General features: G+C 38.2%; 1 protein-coding gene across 1 annotated transcript in view; it reads right to left on the bottom strand.

The window, feature by feature from the left end:
• Positions 1–22,024, bottom strand: part of MAN1A2 (mannosidase alpha class 1A member 2) — a 150,321-nt gene that overhangs the window by 40,924 nt on the left and 87,373 nt on the right. The window contains exons 6-8 of the mRNA XM_065634556.1: positions 15,559–15,653; positions 12,802–12,925; positions 12,272–12,365 (exon numbers count right to left, since the gene is read on the bottom strand). Coding sequence (XP_065490628.1) covers positions 12,272–12,365; positions 12,802–12,925; positions 15,559–15,653 — 313 coding nt within the window. The remainder of the gene's footprint in view (positions 1–12,271; positions 12,366–12,801; positions 12,926–15,558; positions 15,654–22,024) is intronic.

Here is a 22,024-nt window from a genome sequence, read left to right as displayed (position 1 = left end):
TTACCAGCATGAGAATTTTTCTGGAAACATGCAGGTTGTCACATAAGAGAACTACATTGAAAGAATAGTTAAGGTTGCAAAGCCAAGCATTTATAAGTTAGGAGACAGCTGAACAGACATCACTTCCCATTCTACTGCCTGATGCCACAACAGATTCAAGCAACAAGGGACAAACCAGCTCAGCTCCTCCCAACCTGGGGATGCGTGATCACGCCTGCTCAGCACACGCAACTCTAGAGAACGTAGCAGCTAAATACTTCATATGGAGAAAGTAGAAGTGAATATTTTTCAAAGGCTTGAAAAAATATGGATTGTTTCCTCCTCGAGCAGTCCTGAAACAAACAATTCCCACATTATTTCATACCCAAAACATGATGGCTCTTGAGTTTCTTAACTGTACGCTTAAAAAAAAGTCAAACTTCAACCTGGGTAGAATCACATTCCACCTCAAGCTTCATTTAGAAATGGCTGAAGCATTTTTTGTCAAAGCTGTTTAAAAAAACCCAACAAAACAGCTCGAGGCAGATAGAATATTCCAGTCGGAAGAGCTGAAGTTTGCCAGCTACAAGAAACTGAAAACAAAAATCACTTAATGGAAAGCGTGGAGCAGTCTTAACTGTAAATGCTACCAGTTTCTCGTTTAATTAAGCAAAATGACTTCTTAGAACTGCAGTGATTATCAAACTAAATGTTACAGTTCTCAAGCTTGCATAATTCAAGTGCGTGCAAGGACAGAAATAATTTGAAAAAGAACAACAAGTAAAACTAGCCCAAAGAATACATCTGTTTAGGTAACATGTTGTTAGAACCAAAACACATCTTCAAATTGAATATAGTTCATGATTCTATAATGTCAAAGAAGTATCTTAATTTGATATCTTGCAACAGGCTCTCTTTTCATACTCAGGAATTCACAGCTGCAACAAATATTTTCCTTTTTGTATCCAAACTTCCCTGAAACCTCAAAACATTCCAGCTATTATTTATTTCTGGAAAGATTTAGGTCACCTCTCAGAAGATGTTCACAAATGAACGATCAATCAACTAAAAACATCAAGTCCATGTGCAAAAATTAAGCACACATTAGACCTTTGCATTGGTGTTTTTACTGGAAATAGCCTTTTATCACTGGAAGTTGTCTTTTCCAGACTATTACACTCATCAACAGAGTCAGCCGAATGAAACACACCCGCCTCTGCCAAGTTTGGAGTCAGTATAAATTCCCTCTGCAGTGGCAGTTTTAACTAAGCTGCTGGAATTTACAATGCATTGATGGGAAGTCAGGTACATATTTACCTCTGGTGACTTTTTTAACCTGACAAGGTGGCTGTGAAAAAAACAAGCTAAGGGGTGGGAACACCTTCTGCTACAACCAACACTGCTGCAGGCACGTGCCCAAAACCTGAAGAGTCCCTTTTGAATAAGAGTTTCTACATAGGGAGATTAACAAGCTCTTGATGTCATTGCAACCTTTATTTACCTTTCGTGTAAGATCTCAACTCTCCCCTTACAGATTAAAAACAAGAAATGGGGGAAAGAAAACCTTTATTAGATTAAATCTAGCCCAACATCCATCTATGCAATATTAGCTGGCAAAACCACTGTCAACAACTTCATCCTTTCTTTTCAAGTTGTATCAAGACCATAGCAGTTTATATACTTTTATATATATATATATATGTATATGTATATATATACACAAGACATGTCAACAGTCAAAAGAGATTTAAAGAAGCCACAAAAAACACTCCCTCCTTTTGATGTATTTATGGATTATACCACATGCAATAATAAATCCAGGCTACTCTGCATGTTTCTTTCTCTTAGACTTGTGTCTATGTATCTCTTACATTTCCTCTTATGACAGATGCCTGAAATTGCACACACAGCCAGCTGAAGTTCTGGTCACTCTGCAGGTGCTGATTGTAAGCCTCGGTCCATGCTCTATGAAACTGAACTACCACACCCTACATTTGTACTTCATTGAACACCATCACTCTCATTTTTGACCATACAAGCCAAAAAGTCCCACAGTGTGATCTGCAATCAAAGATCAGCTACGTCTTCACACAGATCTCCAAGACGAGATAGTGTTTTACCTTGCTGTTACACAACACTCTATCTCCCGGCAGAACTTCACAATTGAAAGAACTCAACAGGAAAATATTATACATTTAACATTCCTTGAACAAAACTATAGACCCTCTCCCCTCAGCGTCACCAAACTGGAAGTGTTTCTTACATGACTCTCAGAAGGTACATCTCCACATGTAAATCAGAACATGAAGTCTCACATACTGAAGACAGAATGAAAAGAAATGGACTGTTACATGTAATCTGGAACCTATTAGTGCTCTACAGAACAACATCAACATAAACACATCGGTGTGCAGCCTCCAACAAGTGATATAGAAGAAAAAATAAAAACAAGTAACTAATAAAGCTGTAACACGTTTGTAATTGGACTTTAATAGGCTTCCCTTTGACAGGAAATGAATAAATCAAGAATGGTTCAAAAATACAGTTTAGGTAGATAAAGACCCTAGTACAAAATCAATTCAAGAAGTAATGAGATTCTACAGAAGCTCAAACTTTAAAAACTCACAGAACGTGTGTCAAAGTATACCTTTTCAGTCCCAAATAATTTCAATTTAGCTGTCCTCAAAGTAAACAATTTCAACTCTCAAGACTATCAGATGGTACCCTAAGACATGTCAGACTCTGTTAATACAGACTAATTTACTGAATTAACAGTGGCGACAATAAGTTTCAAAGATGTCGTAGGACAGATTTCAAATTCTAGATATTGATATGCTCCCCACCAACATCATGGTCTAAAAGGACAGTTTGGCAGTATGGCAAAATAAAATATTTCTCTCTTTCCACAGCAATGTATGCAAGCACTTTCAAAACCCAGTTACACCACATCTAAACACTGAGGACCATTTATAGACACTCCCTTTCAAATGCATGATTCATATACATGTTAAACCTTCCAATAACAGTAGAATCTTTAACACACTAAACAAAGCTTGTTTAGCTTTTTCAGCATCTTGCTCAACAAACTAGCAAAACATCTTAACCTTGTAGACTTATAAAAACATATGATCTGTAACACATAGCTCTGCTGTATTTTATTAAAACAAAGTTTTAAGAGACTAACTTGGTTCTTGGCTTCTAATGAATAATCAAATTTGAATGCAGTCTTTTCCTGGAACACAGTTAATGCATATGTACATGGTTGTAAAGCAAAAGTGAAATGGGAATTCCCCATCAGAGATTACATAGATTATTTTATATTCAAAACATATGCATGTTCCTAAATACAGGACAAGACAGAATATTTTGGAGAGAAAAATTAAGGACATCTGCCACGATAGCAAAGAAAATTAAATGCAGAACCACCCCCACCTCCTCATCTGCAACTGCTGGAAGTCTAGAAATCACAATGTACTCAACTGAAAGCAGACTTGGAATAAAAAATACCACCACAATAAATGCATTCATCAATCCTCAAACCAATCACCACATAGATCACAAATCTCCAGTTCTATAACTGGTGTTCCAAACACAGATCAAAAAAGAGATCTATTTGCTAAGTCAAATAAATGTGCAAAGATGAAGTCTGGTTGGGTACTATTTCTACAATAAGTAAAATTAATTATTTTAATCCTGTACCATTTCTATTTAAGAAAATCTTTTCCTTATGCCAAAAGGGGGAAAAAAGCCTACTTGACACTTGATTCCCTTCAGTTCCTCCTAGGTTATGGATGTTTTGCCAGAACTTGACATTACATTTCACAATCTGATTTTTCACAACTCTTGGCGTCGGTGGTTTCTTAGCTTTGTCTATAGCATGTAGGCGTATTAGTAGATATAATTTAAAGAGACTACTTATACTAAGCAAGGCATCCAGTAAGTAAACAAACAATGGTGGGGGCAAGAAAATGCAAAGTACCTTCACAGGTAAAGGAGAACACCAGCAGCTTCAGCTGGCAAAGATAGGAATTTTCCAACACTAGCATCTTTCTCACTACCCATACCTAGACTACCAACCTATTAATTTATGCTGTGATTATATTTTTATCTGAAATATTTACCTGCAATACTTCTTTAATCTTTTGAAAGACTACTTAATTCTTCAGTATTATTCACTTCAACCTGCAGTCTTCAAGGGTTTTAATGTCCCAGAGGCAGATGTAAAGACTGAGTTTCTTACTTAATTGTAACAATGAAAGTCCCAATAATAGAAATCCAAATAGTGATTTATTTATCAATCTTCGCAGAACTTTTACAAGTTTGCATTCAAGAAAGCCACTCCTCCTATATATTAGATAGAGTTCACACTGACAGGACAGTAGCCTTCAGCTGACATGCTGATGGAAGGACTATTCAGTATGGAAGAAAGAACAAAGGGCAAGGAAATTAGTAAATTAAATACACAGATACTCACAAGCAAGTGGTAACAGACAATAAGACCAGAACTCTTCAGCTGCTGAGTGACTGGCCACTAAAGGAACTACTCAGCCACAGCCTCGGAGAGCCAACCTCAACTTTGTCACTGAGAAGAAGGGGGTAACGTGGTTGTCATGAGCATTATGAGATATGAGGTGACTTGCAGGATTGTACAAAAACTACAATGGGCTACTTAAGGGAGGAGCCAAAAGGAGGGAAAGGGAAGGATGAATGTAGATTGCGGAAGAATAAGCAAGGGAAAAATGGAGAGGAGGTAGGTTAACAAGGCCTGGTAGCATGTACATAGGCTGCTGATCACCACACTTGTCTGAGCCCTGCACCCTATTGGCACAGTCTTCTTATTAAACCCTTGTCTGTATTTTTTTTGCATATAACTCCACTCACTATCCCATGTGTGAGTTCTGCAAGGCATAAACACCAGCAGCTGGAGAAGAGGCCATCGGTGACAGCCTGCAGGTCGAGATGCCAGCATCTGGAATGATTGGCATGCGAGAGAGGTCTGGGTGCTGGAGGGACTGGGGTGTGTGTTGCAAGGTCAGAGTGACGGCAAAAGGGGAATGGGGCTGCAGGTCATAGGGGCCAGTAGGTCTGGGTGCCAGCGGCTGGAGAAAGGCAGGGGGTCACAGAGCCCTAGGTTTATGTGCCAGCAAGTAGAAAGACTCTCATGTGTTTGTTTTTCCCAGTGAACTTAATCCTGAGGGCATGTGAGTATGTGGAATTCATTAGCATTTTCCAGCTGGATGGGCCGATGAGGAGGAGGAGACCTGCATCTGAGATGCCCCAAGCTCTGAGCTGATGGCTGAATAAGGGTCCAGGTTCAAGCACGGATATTAGATAGACTGAGAGCTTTTGCTGGTATTTCAAGGATCTGTGAGTGTGAGGGTGCAAGTGCATGCGTCTATTTGACAGTGAACACTGGGAGGGAGAGCAAGACCTGGCTACCTGTACGTAGGCTTTATGTGAGTTGTGGCAGTGCTATGTGCGGGTGCTACAAAGGCAGTGCTGTGGGTGCCAGTCTGTGTATGCAGCCACGTTAGTGGCCTCTTGGTGTATGTGCGCACCTCACTAGGGTATATCCTCAGCCTTACCACTGGCCAAGCCTGCAAGTGGGAACAGCAGCAGCCAAGTCCATCAGACTGGGATGGAGAGACCTCCTGGGTCTCAAAATGTACCAGGCTGGGCTTCAGTAGCTGGGAGGAGGTATCCTCAGGTCTTGGAGTCTGCTGGATGTAGTGGCTTTCTTAACATCTTTAGCAAAGTCCATTACAAACATTTAGATCAAATTTATTGTCAATCTTCCTTTAGATACTGACAAATAAATATAGACAGAAGGTGCTGTGTATTTGACAAAATCTCCTATCACAAATGAAAATAGATAGCATGTTATTACTCATGGTTTGTGTATTACCTGCAAGAGTTTAAATGAAGCTGCTCAGTTAATTACCTAGCTCAGCCCAAGAGCATTAGACTAAAACCAGCTGTACAGACATGTATAAAAATTTAGGTTTAATGTAAGCATTTATTGTTCAAAATGGCAGACTAGCTGAAGAACCTGAAATATGCACATCCACAAAGGCATTTACTTTGGTTTATACAAAGGCTAGTCTCCAGCACAAGCAACAGGGAAAAAGAGGATATACATCTTCTCCCATTCAGCCACTCTGGTTGTGACTCTACTTATTCTGTAGTAACAGATGCAGGGAACCGCAAGAAAGTGAGAACATGACCAACAGGTGCTAAGGCAGGGTAGGTAACAAGGCCAGCTAAATAGCAACATGAATTCTTTTAGGTGTCTTTAGAGGATAGTCAGTCATTACTTCGTGCATGAAAGACAGGATTTTAATTTAGTGCACTAAATACACATACATGAATCAATGTCACATTGTTGGTGATCCTTGTAAACGTGCTGACAGAGTACCTCTCATTGGGCTTTTAACTTAGTCCACTTGCAAATCTGACTAAAGGAGACATGAACAAAGCACTACAGAACAGACTGCAGCCTGAATGTTCATCACATCAGCATTTGGCAATGGTAATTTTTAGTATCTGCTATTACAGCCCTAATAATGATCAGCTCATGCACCATAAATCCACATAGTAACTTACTGTAAAGCAACTTTTTAATGTGCTCACATATCACTAAGGTGTAATAAATACAGAAGACCAACACAAAATAGATATCTCTGCTTATTCTCTTGCATATGGAAGCCACATAGAGTCTAAAACCCAATTTTAGTTAAATTGACACAACTTTCATACCCAACACAGGTAACTCCATAGGTAGCCCAATTGTAGGAAGTAAGATGTGAAGCCAGAGTGATTTAAGTTTCCCCTCAGTAACATTATTACTTGCAAGAGATGTTGGAACCAGATTAAATGCAGTAATTTGTTCTCAATATTGAAAAATAGAAAGGAAGAATGCATAATTTACAGAAATGTGCAAACACAAGCAGCATGTCCTGACTTGGCAATAACATGCAGATTGGCATTTTATTATTGCTGTTCTAGTTGGTATTCTCACTTAACCTGTTTGCAAATGCAAATTAGAATTAAATTTCCTCAAAATATTTTCATTTAAAAAAAATAATTTATCTTCAGTACAAATTAATTTCCGTAATTCTGGTATCTCTCAACCGGAATTCTAGCCCTTGTATCTGTTTAGCCGGATTCTCTAGAAAGCACTGTCACTGTTTTTGAAAATAATCTAAATTCAAAGTTCTGATGGTCACATCAAACCAACCACTCGCCAAGTGAAATGAAAAGCTAACAAAGTTAACTACAGGTTAATGTGAGAGGTTAGAATACGCTTCTTGCCAGCTGTTGTCCTTTCAGTCTTACAGAAGCTGATACCCCCAGGCAGAAGTACTGTAAATTGCTTGTTCTTACTGGACCATCACCTTAGTCCCTAAACAAAAATTGAGTCTGTCAACATTCCTGTGGGCATTGCAGCTCTGCCTTCTAGCAAAAGCTCCAGTGAACCGATAAATCCTGAGCTGAACCCATTAAAAAGCTGTCTGTCATGCCACTCATGCTGTAATAATACCTGCACATTACAAGCTTAAACATAAATATTTAGCCTAACCATGACATCATTTTCCTCCTCCTGGGTAGAATGAACTCCCTTCCCGCTACACAGCAGTAAGGGTCCAGTCATGTACACCTGTATTACGAAGCATTTCCACTAAAAAGCACGGAGATTTAGCAGTGACCAGTAAGCCATTCACCCGGCTGTTTTTAGGACTGGGTTTTACAGCATTCAAATGAAAAGCAATGATGGGATGGAAGGGCAGTCCCTGTGCAGCCCTGCCTGCTGCAGGTCCTGACTCTGCCTGCTGCTGCTTCACGAGGCAGGCACGAAGAGAAAGAAGGTAATCTGTCACCAGAACCCTTCTTCAAGGTCTATGTAGAATGTATTAAATGCACATGGAAATTTATATTCATAAAAATGTAAACATTACAGAGACATAGCTATAGATTAGATTTATGTCACACTATATGACTCTACTCATCATCCAACTTGTTAAGAACCTGGAAGTCATAGTCACATTCTTCTTGATGAAAACATGATTACTAATTAACTGGTAAGTTACTTCACTGATTATACCTTTTTAGGTATCTGTAACAGAAACATTCACTGGTTTGAATGAAAACGTATGTCTCTGTAAGCACCAGCAGAAGCAGTGGAACAATGAGTGAAAAGGATGGTCTGTACGTCACAGGGCACTGTCCTCAGAACATCATTCCCCAAGCAGTGGAACTGCAGAACAATCTGTTTATATTGAGATCAAAAGGCTTGCACTCTGATAAATCAAACCACAGCAGAAGTGACTCATCAGACCCACACCCTAACATCAGAAGGATGGTGACAAGGTTGCAGCGTATTACACCCTTCCTCTGACTCATGAAGATAACAGACCACATACATATATTTAAGCATATATTTAAATGAGGAGAAACAGACACGACACAGTAGTATGGCCTAACACCTATGGAGGCTAAAGACAGAAATATTCTGAGGCACAGAGAAACCCCAAACAATTGCTCATCCCTAAAAAGGCTTGAAAGATCTGCTCAAAAACTAGCTCATCATCATCATTCAAGAACCCTAGATATGTGAAGACGACTAGATAGCAGCGTCCCTTTTTCTTTGAGTCCAGACAACTTGGACATGTCCTGCTACCTGTGAGTATGAGTGAATTAAACTTATGAGAAAATAAGAGTAGCTAAAAATCAGCTGGCTTAATGACTCTGTAAACAGATCAATATCACCTTCCTTTCCCATAAGAGCTATCACTGAATTTTATTACTCTTATTTCCTAACACTAGCAGCTGAGATAAAAGCTTCATATTTGTGAATTATATCCAGTTTATATAAAGTTCTGATGGACAACATGACATTTAGATTCTGCAAAATCTGAGATTCAAGAAGAGAAAGGCAGTATGTTGTGAGACCTGACGTGCACTAAGAAGTTACTTAAATGGCCGCATATATCGCTGCACACAACTCTGGAGCCAAGAGGAAAAACGAAGAAAATATTTCTAAATGGGGTATTTCAAAGGCACATTAGTTGCTCACACTAACATTTAATACTTCGGATTCCAAGTCAAATAAAGTAGATGCAATCCTTGGGGGTTTTCTGGTCAAAAACACAAATGAGGATGGGCCTAGGCTCCTTGTGCAAATACCTCTGAGAAGGTATCAAAATATTGTATCAAGGTAGAAGGTACAAAGAATTTTCCACAAAATTCTTGTTGCAAGTAGAGATACATCCAGCTTACAGTCCTATGGAGTCACACCAAAGCCACAGAAAATGTTTGAGGCTTCCCTCTTTCTTTCACAAATCTGTCTTGCAATAAGAATTGTCTGTAAGTATTCAAGTTTACCTATCAGCCTGCTAGAACATAATTAAACAGAAAAACACCACAGAGGTGTATCTTCTTGCTTCCATTTCTTTTAAAAAATAAATGAAAAGGTAAAGACAAAACATAACTAGCGAGAAAACTTGACCTAAATGAATTCTTCCATTATATATTTTGTTTAATACTCTCTGGATAATGAGCTGGAAGTAATAACATTAACTAGTCTGACTTATGTGCACACCACTGATATTTTTATTACTTTGAATAAAGTTACTCACCACTAAAATATACACACTGCGAGAATGATGGGTATAGAAATAGAAAATAAAGCCACCACTAGAATGATGCTATATTGCAGCTAAATCCCATATTCCTTCAACAGTGTATTTATGTATGTATTTATATAGATTTATTATACCTATTTTACACCCCTAATGACCTAGTTGGAACAGATTAACATAAAACCTAACTAGAATTCAGCCAAAAAATTCTGAGGAGGGAGGAAAAAAAAAATACCGCCCCCCCCAAGACAAAACCCAAAACCAAACAAACAAAAACACAAACAAAAAAAACAACAACAAAAACAAAACCAAAAATGCACACACAAAACACACACACACAAAAACCCCAAACAATCAAACCCCCAAACCCAACCAAACAAACAAAAAACCTACACAAAAAAACCAAAACATGTAATGGGAAGGAAAAAAAATACAAACTCAGAAAGGTCAGAGTAGAGTTACATGTATCTAGGTAAATAAAAGAGTTCTGAAATAATTCTTAGAAACTATCTGAACTATCTGTAGAACGTCTAGAGAAAGTGCTTTGTACAAGATAAGATGCATCAATCTAAAGGTCACAGCAAAGACGGAAAGGGCAGCTTTCTGAGAAGCTGAAAGAAGTTATGCTTTGGTGTTCTTTCCATTGTCTCAGTCCTTCCAGTACTAAAGTACATAACAAGCCAAACACAACGCTCTTTGAAATTACCTTCTGAGGAGGACATAAAAGCCTTGCCTGCCCTTAATACCAACAATGTGACTCAAGTCAGTAACAGCATCGTGGACTCTTGACATGAGTCCTCTAGTGAACGGAGATGTAGTGCATGAAGGCATCACCCTTAGTCAAACAACTTCTGTGATGCAGGATGCAATCTGTGCAGGACAAAGCAAAAAAAAAAATTCCTGTCTAAGCCTCAGCTGTTCCAGCTGATATGTCCAGTATTTCATTGCATGTGTACTGTTACTGTAACTTCTTAAATTTCTGCAAATAGATTCACTTAAGAGTGATCTATCAACAAAGTCAGGTTCTATTATTCCATCCTGGTCTGTAGAAGGAAAAACAGAATTATGATTTCTTGCTATCTTGTCCCCACAAAACTTTTCAAGATTAGTTTACAAATGCTTGTTGCATTGGGGAAATCTTAGAAACACTACCAGAACATCTGTATCTGCACTTGGAAGCTTATTTGCTCAACACCCCTCTATAAAGTTTTATTTCTTTTTATCATAGGAACTTAAGCATCAGCCTGTAAACCTAAACTTTAGCCCCAAATATATTCTCTTTCAAAATTTATTTAAATAGTATGTTTGAGCTCTGAACTTCTGTAAAAGTTAAACTTTTCACTGTATGTTTATTCTCAGTAACCAGGACTATTTTCTTCCCAAGAGCTACTAATTCTGAGCATCATTAATACAACTGACAAAAAGCCCCTAAAGAATCCCAGTGATGTGCCACATTAGATTACTTTTGATAAAAGTAGCAGGACAATTGGTTTGGAATAGAAAGAAACAACAGAAAAAAATTATTTCAGAACGATGTAAAATTGTATTTTGAATAAGTAATAGGTGAATACTTGTATTTGCTTTCTTTTTTCTGAATGCATTCGTTAAACCTAAATTTGTCTGAAGATGTATCTTATGAATCCGTGTTTCCATCTGAGAGGGAGTCACTATTCACTCAAAGATACTGACGCCTTGGAGAGAATTTTGGCCTTAATGATGCTATTATACAACTCTTTTCACAGTCACTGCAATGACAGTAGCATTCATTTCTCTTATATATCAGACTCAAAGTCAGAACCAAATTCTAGGTTGCAAGCCAGAATGTCTTCTGCTGGATATGTACAGCCAACCACTGAAATCCGAAACCCGTCAGTGATGGCAAATAGGACAGAAATAGATCATCTTGCTTGTTTTTTCCTTAATAAACTTGCATTCATAAAAGAAACAGGAACAGAAACCTTGAAGAAAAAGATCCTCTTTTATCACATCCACTACGAAAGCACAAAACCACTCAACCTTTCTCGGAAGAACCACTTCAAGAAAAGGGATCATGTTTGTGTCTCTGTCTTAGTGTTTCACCTCTTCATTTACACGGTCAGCAACAAAATCTGATTTTTCTTTTCATTCCAAAGCCTTTTTTTTTTTTAAATGAGATACGCTGATACCAGCTGGATCTATAGGGAGGGTTCATCATGCCATTTCACATGCCTTTAAGCAGAAGAATGGTGTTTATATATATCGGTCCCTAACATCAAGTGAAGGAGCCCAAATTTAACCACCACAAACATGCATTACTTCTGTTACATTATAGTAATCTATGTACCAGATGGTTTGCAGAACAAAACCAGGAACAAAATTAAAATGAGGTAACTATTTTCAGTCTCATTCTTTATTATTGAAATTTTTTTTAACTGATAAAAGGATAGGCATCAGGTTTGGTAGGAAGCTGCTTTCAGAAAGTACCATAAAAAAAAAAAATCAAGCTGTGTGACTTCAGAGAGAGCGACAGGCAAAATTTGGTTTCAGGGGATCTCAAAAGTAATCCTTTTTCACTGCATATTTTCAAGCAATGTTGTTCATAACTTAGAGAATATTTTTTCTGATCTCCAACTCAACAACAAAGTAGGAAGTAGAGTTTTAATAAAAATACTTACGCTGACCCCACCGGCCTGTTCTTGGATTCAAATAATTTGGATAAAGTCCATTAGGACGATCCATTTTTTGAAGTAACTTCCGAATGTGCATGACCTAAATTAAATCAAGAATCAGGATCACCATTAACAACACTGATCTGCTCGCTGCACATAATTAAATCCAATATTTTTCTTGTTTTGGTTTGTGTTTTTTGTTCAGTTATAACTTTTCTTAAACTGAACCCAGAAGATTTCTTGAGGGCTTCCTGCAGATTAGTACATTTTTGTTTTTAAAGGACTGCTCATCTAAGCATGTTTAAAAGTTATGATTTTAAATGTATGCTGAAACAAATAAGAAAACTTGTGTTGACATAAATTTCCACTTGAAAAAGTCACCCATTTGGTAACAGAAATACAAGTATGAAAAAAATCACCTGCTACCAGGAATACAAATAGAATTCAATATAAAAAGTACTTCCCCTTTAATGCAATTTATGATGAAACAGTATAGAAGACACTTCTATGATAAGACGACTGAATTTGAGACCCACCTTGTTGTAGTATACAGGGTCCCCTGTCAAATAGCTGAGGTGGACAAATTCCATGTGCAGAGTACCAAACTCAGCAAGGATGCTGCTGCCAGCAGAAGCCCAGCCCCAGTTTCGACCCACACCGCTGAATTCCAACAAATAGGCATAAAAGAAGTGAGAAAACAACAAAAAATTCAGAATTACTGTGCACAGCACTAGTAACAACAACCACGGCAAATTAAACAAGTAATGGCAAAATATCAACCCATACTTAAGATTACAGGAGTTGTGGTTTCATTGTTCAGTTGTTTCATTGGTTAGATCTTTTTGGAAAAAAGATACCATAACCTCATCAACAAAAATTCCTGTGAGCAAAAGATATAACATCTTGATGTCACAGAAATACAGTGACTTAACACTGGGCCCAATCTTGTTTGCTCTTTATTCATTGTATGTTCCTAAAATCACAAATCAAAAGCAATTATGAGACACGACTAGCAGACTTCCGAAGGTGGCAACATTCACTTTCCTGTTCTGCCAAACATCTGCTGTGTTCCCTTTACTCGTGTGGGATGCGCTTCAAGTCAGTGTTAGATAATCTAGCAGGATGGGACTGGGACCTATCTGTATCTACATAGGAAAACAGTATTTTCATTGGAAGCAGAATATTATGAGTTCCTCAGATTCATATAAAGAATCAACAGAAAGTATCATGCATCTTGTATCTTTTTCACTCTAAGAGACACCATCTTGCTAATTTATAACTCCTTAACTCCTTCTGTTTTAATCTAATTTGGAAGTTTTCACCACCTTTCAAGATTGGGTCTTTTAATTTCTGAAGTTAACTACATTTTCCTGGAGATTACTTCTACTTCCTGTCATAAGATCTCAGTTATGAGTAAAACTACAATCAATCAGGAATGTCGTCTTACTTATTTTTTAAATTATAAAGAGGAAATGTAAGGGAAAAATGTTGGTAATGGTGTGGTATTTGTAGCTCTGACCTGAGAGAGAATGACACCTTTTAAAATACAGCAACCACTGTTTATAGAGCATGGAGAGACAAAAATCATAGCTTATCTCAGGGCTTTTTTGGTACAGCTCTCATAAAAAGAGAAAATTAAGTGCTTCATTAAGAATACAAAAGCTAGTAAAGTACAAGTCGATCATTTTCCAAATACTGCTTTCAGGTCTCCTCTCTTATTGCATGTCAGCCTCATGATAAGTGTTCTCATATATGCCTGCTATTGTCACTGCCCCCAGCATGCCAGCCACTATTCTCTGCTGTGATGCTGCCTGGTTCTGTGCATGACCAAGAGACTGACAGAGTAAACACATAAACAACACCAGCATGCAGGAAACCTCTGGTGCTGCAATCCTTTCCCCCCCGCCTACTGCAAGTCCTCCTCCTCCCTGGTCCTGCTTTCCTGACTGGGCTCTGATGCCTGACCTACGTGTTTTACCGATACATATCCATGCAGCTACTGCTTCCAGCTTCTTAAATCTCACCATCTGTGTTGCCTGAGCCAGTGAACCAGATGCCTGTGCTGCCTGAGGAGTACAGCCACCTGGGCCATTCAAACATACTGGAATCGTGGGGCAGGTCTGGGCTGAACAAAGCAAAAATAAAAAAAACCCAAACTTCTGCACAGAGGAATTTCAAGCTGTATGAAACTGCAGGAAGAATGCAAGACTGAGTAAACCATAATGCCCTGCAGAAAGCACATAGGGAAATTTAACCCAACAATATTAATTCTACAGAGGTCCAAAAAATGGGGAAAGTGCAGGATACACAAAGCAGAGAAAACCAGGCAAGGGTGGTGAGGTCCTGTGCTGACAGAAGGGCAAACCACAGCTCCACAGTCGTCACCCAAGGAATGACAGTGAAGTGAGGATCATTTCCTGATCACAAAAAGGCAAGTAAGGCTAATGCTCTCAAAGCAGCCCTAAACCTCTTCACAGTCTAACAAAGCACAACAAATCTCTCTCCTAAAAGGAAAACAATTTAAAAACTCTCTGCTATTTATTGTCCTGCATTGCTTAAGTGTACACACAATCTAAACGTGCATTCTAATTCAGCTCCTGTTTAAGAACATAATACATTTTTTTAAAATGTCTTGCATCAAAAACGCTTTCTCGAAATCTGAGGGAAAACCCAGCATTGAACAAGCAACACAAGATAAATTAGACAAGGCAATTCTCTTCCACAGGGCACTGCAGATTATTTAAGCTCAGTGTCTGACGTGAACAGCCATCTAAAGCAGCCTCTCCATCTCCACGGACCATAGTGGACTTCAGCACACTAGCCTTTATACCTAAGCTGAACTGCAAAATGAATTAATAGCTTCAGGGTCCCATCATCTTCTCAAACATCATGAGTCTTCTAAAGGTAATATACAGCTCAAACAGTATATAAAACCCAGTAAGTTCAACCATGGCCTGTAAACAATTTTGGTTTTTAATTGGTTCTTTAATGACTACAGAACCAATGATTAAGCTCTAGGGTAAAACATGGCATAATACACTGGGTATGTTTCAATGGCATGTTGAATTCCTATTGCAGAATCATGGAAGAAAAAATAAATCTCAGTCACAATTTATTGCAGTTAATGAGGCAGAATGCTCTGAACTCTTAAAATTATTCTAAAGTGCCAGGAATGCCAATTTGTCTGCATCTTCTACAGTTACACTACTAAGAAAAACTGACATATGCCATTACTAATTTTAAGTTGGAGAGAGGGGGAAGAACACACTTCCCCACAAAAGAAAATTCATTACCTTTTCAGATTCACCATTGCCCATGGTATACCCGTAGGTGTGTTGAAGGCTGGAAGAAGTTTTCCTGCCAGCTGCACGGCTTTGATCTTGAAAACCTAAGATAGTAGGATCAATTGCAAATAATTACAAAGTCTGGTTTATCTCCAAGAACTATAAAGACTGAAACTTCCTTGCCACACCCACCTCTTTGTATCAGAAAATCTTTACATTGTAAAAATTATATTAACTTATCATTTATTTTTTACTTTTTCCCTTTATAAATTCCAGTAAGATTTGAACATGAAAAGAAAACTCGTCATTTTAATTCCTTTCCTTCCATGTTCTCCAGCAATAGTGCTCAGGTTCCTATTAAAGAGGAACATAAATTCTCCTCCTACCTCCCTCCATCAGCATCAGGTATTTCAACTGCTTCCTAAAGCAGTCTTTAAATCATACTTTATATTTTGTAGCTAAAAAAAAAAGATATTCCCCCAGCCCCCATACAAGTATTTTAACTTTTACAAACTTCCAATCTCTCTTTAACAAGATATATATATAGAGAGAGAGCAGACCAAGTTCCTATTTTATGAACATTGTCTATTCAAAACCATACATACGCAGTTTCCTGTAGCTTTTCCTTCATTGATAATGCATGAAAAAAATAATTATAGGCTTAATCTTTCTCTCAAGTCTGATTACTCATAGAAATTACTGACAGAACAAATCTCTTTCATTTCTAGTGTTCTACTTGCTTCTGGAACATAAATCTGTAATAGCTTTATTCAGAGCCTAGTGTTTATTAATTAATGGAGCAAATGGGAGAAAGTTCCTTCTAATCCTATTGGAAGCATCTTTTCCAAGAAGGCATATTTAGTAGATCCCCATGACATAAAACTGTTTTAACCAGTTAGCTGCTAGAATACATTTTAAGCAACTCATTGTTAGTATTCACTACATTTCTGCAAAAGTATCTGCTTAATTTGGAGATAATATTGTGCAGTGCTTCAAACTGATGAATAAACATTTAACAAAAAGAGCTACCATGCCCCAAAACAACTTATGCAACACGGACCTGCTACAGAAACATTATCAACTACCTGACCAATATTCTCTAATCAAGAAGAATAAGTTTCAGAATAAGAGCTTTAAGAAGGACCACAAGGCAGCTCTGCTGGATTTTGAAAAAGGATTTCTCCCTTTTGTAAAGTCTATAGGAGGAAAACAGAAGAGATGCTCACTGGAGAGAGAACCAAGGCTGAAAAGTAAGCAATCAAGAGCATCCTCATTTTTCACATGAAGGTGGGAGAAGATCGGTATCTTAATATTTGAGGAGATGACTAGTGAAACATGAAATAAACCAGAATATTAAAGATAACATCTAATTGTATTTAATGCAGTGGAGTATGGAGAGATGGAAGCGGATCTGAAAGAAATAAGCCAGAAAAAAGAACTTTTACAGAGGTACTCTAAATGAATTGTAAGATGGGATAAACCTAAACTGAAAGATACCTCAGAATATGATTTGATAGAATTATGAAGTAACAGAGGCAATACAGCTTGAATGTTTTTTACCAAAGATACTGACAAGAGACAGTCTTTGAGAAAATATGCAGAAATTTAGCAGTAAAGTTCAGATAATACTCTGATCTTGAATAAAGGACCAAGTCAAAATAGGAAGGCATAGTATAAGTAAGGTATAATACAGGTGGAGTCTATGGTAAATGGGGAAAAAAAAACCCTCTGAAGAGAACTAAAAGCTCTGTCTTGGCCCAGTTACATATAAACTACCCAATTTGAATATATAAATGTGTCAAAAATTCATGCTGATTTTTGAGTAGTAGACAGATCAAGACCAGACAGGACTATCTACAGGGAGTCATCAAAAGGGTGTTCCTCGGCAGCACAAACAAGCTTCAGTACCTAATCCAGAACAGAACGATGACTTCTGGTTAAATGGTACATAGTTGGGGAAGACGTGGCATAAATTTGTTTAGCTTCAGCTTTTGGATCCTGCACCCTCTGACAGTGCTATGTTACTGTCTAATTCATTAATAAAAGACATTGAAACATTAGGGTAAGAATATTCAATGCAAGAACATGTCTAGAAACATCCTCACTGGAAGAATATTCTTCATGGCTAACTATGTACCTCTATCCATCTTTTAATCAATTTGAAATGTACTACAATGATTTGGGGAACAAACTATAGGAGTAGATGCAGTTTTTAGTAAGAGTGTATAAAGCAAAGGTGTATAAAGCTGATCTAAATGTGCATGAATTTAAATCAGGACAGTTAAGTCAAGGCAATCACTATGTTGGCCACTTTAGCACGTGAACAACCCTGAGTATCGGGGCAGCAGCAGTAGCTGCAAGTTCGGACAACAAGGCCAGCAGTACCTGCAAGAACTTGCTGTGGTTAGAGGTGCCCTCCTGTCACCTTGGCTGGGTTGAGGACTATGTGCTGCTAATTAGCATCAGAAGGTAACACTCCACCTCTCTCTCTCTCTCTCATCCAAGACTGAATCCAAAGAAACATTTAAAAAATTGGCCAAAGACATGCCTTTACTTTCTATTACTGCCATCTCAGTCCCATTTCACCACTGCTTCTGTATTTAAAAAAACCCCAAACACCTAGTGCTTGGTACAGTGCTTACCTATGCAGACTGGAGTGAGAACTGAGAGACAGCTGCATAGGTTTTCATCAGAGAAAAACAACAACAAGAGATGCAGAGAAAAGAAAGAAGTGTAGCAAGCAGTAGTGAATAAGATGCCTTTATGGGAGCCTACAGATGTGAAGAGAGTGCTCTGCTGAGCTCATAAGTGGCTTATTAAAATAAGTTTCAGACTTACCATAAGAACAACAGCAAATGCATGAGGCTCAAGCTTTTAAATAAAGTGGTGGCATCAGACAACATGGTTACTTATCATAAAGTATTTTCATTTTTTTAAAAGAGGTTGAACTCATAGATTCTCTTTCAGACTCGGCAGTTCCCTGCTGACAGGTAATGCATTTCAAGAAACATATAGGCAAGAAGAACAGAGAAGGAAAAAAAAAAAAAAAAAAGAGAATGGATGCCTTGAAAACAAGCTCGTTAGGAAACAGTAAAAGAATTGAGGTATTTAGTCCAGATAAAAGATGTTCAAGAGAGGATAAGATGACTTTTGAGTACATAAAAGGCTAACACAAGGAAGAGGAAATGATTTTTTTCCATGGACATGGAGAACACAAAATAACACCAAAATGGAGCACAAGAAAGTACGTTAGTTATTAGGAAAAAGTTGGTGAGAAGGATAATTCATAACGAAACATGACTGTGATTGCTGCAGAGTCATCACTACAGCTTTTAAAAACGCCCTGTACAACTTCTGCAACTACAATGACTGACATGATTTGACTCCGCCAGAGAACAGAAGAATAACTGAGAGCTACACAGCTTCCTCACCACCCTTCCAGCCATCTTGCCAACTAATCAAATGTCTAGTGCACATTCCATACATGCAAGAGGAAAGTGTTTTGTCTCTCTTGGGGCCTTGTACCTACTCTGTAGATCCACACAGCACCTTTGTAACTGGTATGTAAATCACGGAGACCACCTGCCCTCAAGTTTCTTTCCTAGCACAAGCTCCAAAGTACAGGATGCTAGAACAGAGAGGGAGTGACAGAAACCGAAAAGACAACAGCTCTCAAAGTGCTGTTCCTGCAAGATAACATGATATTTTTTCAAATGTGCATTCACACTTGCATTAATTACAGAATTTAGCGTGTAGTGGCATTAAGATGTGGAGGTAACTGATCAGAGTCTTCTTAAAGACCCCATAACAGCTCTAGCAAGGCATCCTAATTTGAAGATGCAAAAATACTTTTCTAGGTAAACGTGTATTAAGCCCAGGGTAGCTGTTCTGTCCATTCTCAAAATATGGACATTTTTTTCAGAAAAGTTTCAGAAGCCACCATAGACTTGGAGAAGTATTTCCATTTTACATGGCAAAAACCTAATACACTAAATCCATAAATTTTACATGGTCTTTGGTAGGTTAATGCTTATTTTTGCAAATGCTGTAAAACAACGAAAGGATTTTTTTTCTCCCTATGAAATACAAATCAAGCTATTTACAGCTAGAAGGGGAAAGCGCGAAAAAGCAGCAGAAATAGCAAAATGTAACCCCCAAATCGGATAAGTGGATCCCTCATTAAAATGAAAACATTGATCAGTATCTACAAACTAGCATATACAGCAGACCAGCTGTGAGGGCCTGAATCATTTGCATCCACTAAATTGATGCTTAACATATCGAACCTGCCACCCACCCAACAACATGGAAGCTTGCACCCAAGTCTATTAATCCAAGTAAAGCAAAAATATCCAGCAGAAAAGGCCTTGAAGATTACAATGATACTTCAAAAGCCTCCTTAACGTATCCAGTGACTGTCGAGATGCATGGCTGCAACTCTTAGAAGACCATGTTATGCTAATACCACTGTTAGATGTTCCCTTCCAGCACTATGAATGGCAAACAGCCTCAAATGGCCTCTGTTCCTAACTCTGAGGAGGATTATAGACGTTTTATACAAATAAAGAATCTCTTTCATTTATGTGCATAGACCAGTCTTTGAGTCATTCTTCTTAAACAGTAATAAACACCAGACTTCTGCTTAATCTGATATTTATTAACTAGTGAGTATCCACAGTCATACAATGTGGCTGGTTCTGTGGGTTTGATAACTTTTGATCGTTGGAAAAAACACCAAGCAAAACATATACTGCACAAGTTCACAAAAGTGTAGTACTCTCATAATCGCTACCAAATCTCACACGTTTCCTTTGAACACTAAGCATGAAGATGAGGCAGATCTAATACTGAATGCAGATAAAAACACCGAGCATCTGACAGCAATACTATAGTTAGACCCTTGAGCAAAATATTTGCTATTTCTTGGCCCAATCTAGAATAGTTATCTTTCTATCTTCAAAGTTCAATGTGCAGTAGTGAACTCTTTGCTGCCCTTTTGTGGTTAACCACCCATTTTAAAGCTCAGCTTGTCAGATAGGACTTTCCGCATGAGCAGACATACAGGCTCGTGGTATCGCTTACTGCTGAAAATCAAAATAAACAGCGTTGTCACCAAAGGGAAAAAAAAAGATAACTAGCTTAATAAGCACTGCTGCTTTGTTGCCTATTTAAATATAAGCCTTCCTGCATAGTAAGATGTCTGCATGCCAGATGAATAGCTCTAAGTTCCAACACACTTTCCCCCTTGAAGACTGGGACCTCCTGGTTTACGGTGTTCCTGTGGCATGTCCCTTTGCAAGTGAGGGTCATCCTGTTACCAAGAAATGAAGAAATTACTCCCCCTTTACATATTTGCTTCTAATAAATTCCAGTGATTTAATGACAAAGGCATCTTGTGAGATGAGGGAGATGCAATAAGATTCTGGTAACATTTCAGCTGTCATGGTATGAATTGAGAGGGGGAGAGCACTTCAGCTATATTTTACAGATGTTTGTGAGTGAAGATTGAAAGGTATGTCACCTCTAGAATTGGTGCTGGAGTATGTAAATCCATATTCATGTGAGATTTAGCAAGGCAGCTACAAACTACACCACCTATAGTGGTGAAACGATGTAGAACGACATAAATACAACAGCACCACTTCAGCATTATAGGTCTCTGAAGTCACAGCAAATGTTCAAGGAAAGAATATTTGCAGATACTGTAAAGACAATGCCACAGCTTTTGCTGTCTTGGGTGAGCTGTAATGATTACCAAAGTACTTGATGAATAACACTTAGCATTTCTAAAAGACTGAAAGTCTTTAAACAAGAGAAGACCTATCCTGCAAAGGGATGCTCTGTGACTTTTTATTACTTTCTCTATGACAGAAAAAAAATTAATATGGAAATGAAAAATCTAAACCCATCTCAGCAGTTTAAGATCAGAGTTTAAAAACAGGAATCAACTTGAATCCAAACTATGGTGTCAACTTAAAATGGCTATGAGATGCCAGCTACTCTCAATCACCTTGTCATTCATGGGCCAGGGAATAGTTTTCCAAAATGAGCTGCTCCATCACCTTCCCAGAGACTGAGGTAAGGCTGACCGGCCTGTAGTTCCCTGCGTCCTCCTTCTTGCCCTTTTTGAAAGTAGGAGTGATCTAAGGGTGATGCCATTCATCTTGTGCATTAGCTTTGGTGTCCAATGATACTAATTTAAACCTTAGCGTTTTAAGCTACTACACTTTTGTAAGGCATGCAGCTGTCAAACGCAGAAGATCTACACAACCAGAGAGAAAGAAAACTTGGCTTAATTCCTTAATTCTAACAGTCTTCACAATTTTAAAACACTGCCAAATTCACCCTGGTGGAAATCCAGGAGCAGTTACTTCTGTTGGTGCAACTGCTGCTGCAGAGTCCTCCTGGGCTATGAGAATTCTAGTCTCTCAGGAACAGGATAACAGAGATAGTACTTCATCCGTAAACTTGTACT

Source organism: Caloenas nicobarica, chromosome 1 (genome assembly GCF_036013445.1).
Source record: "Caloenas nicobarica isolate bCalNic1 chromosome 1, bCalNic1.hap1, whole genome shotgun sequence".
Lineage (NCBI taxonomy): Eukaryota > Metazoa > Chordata > Aves > Columbiformes > Columbidae > Caloenas > Caloenas nicobarica.
This window is presented reverse-complemented; position numbering and strand designations above follow the sequence as displayed.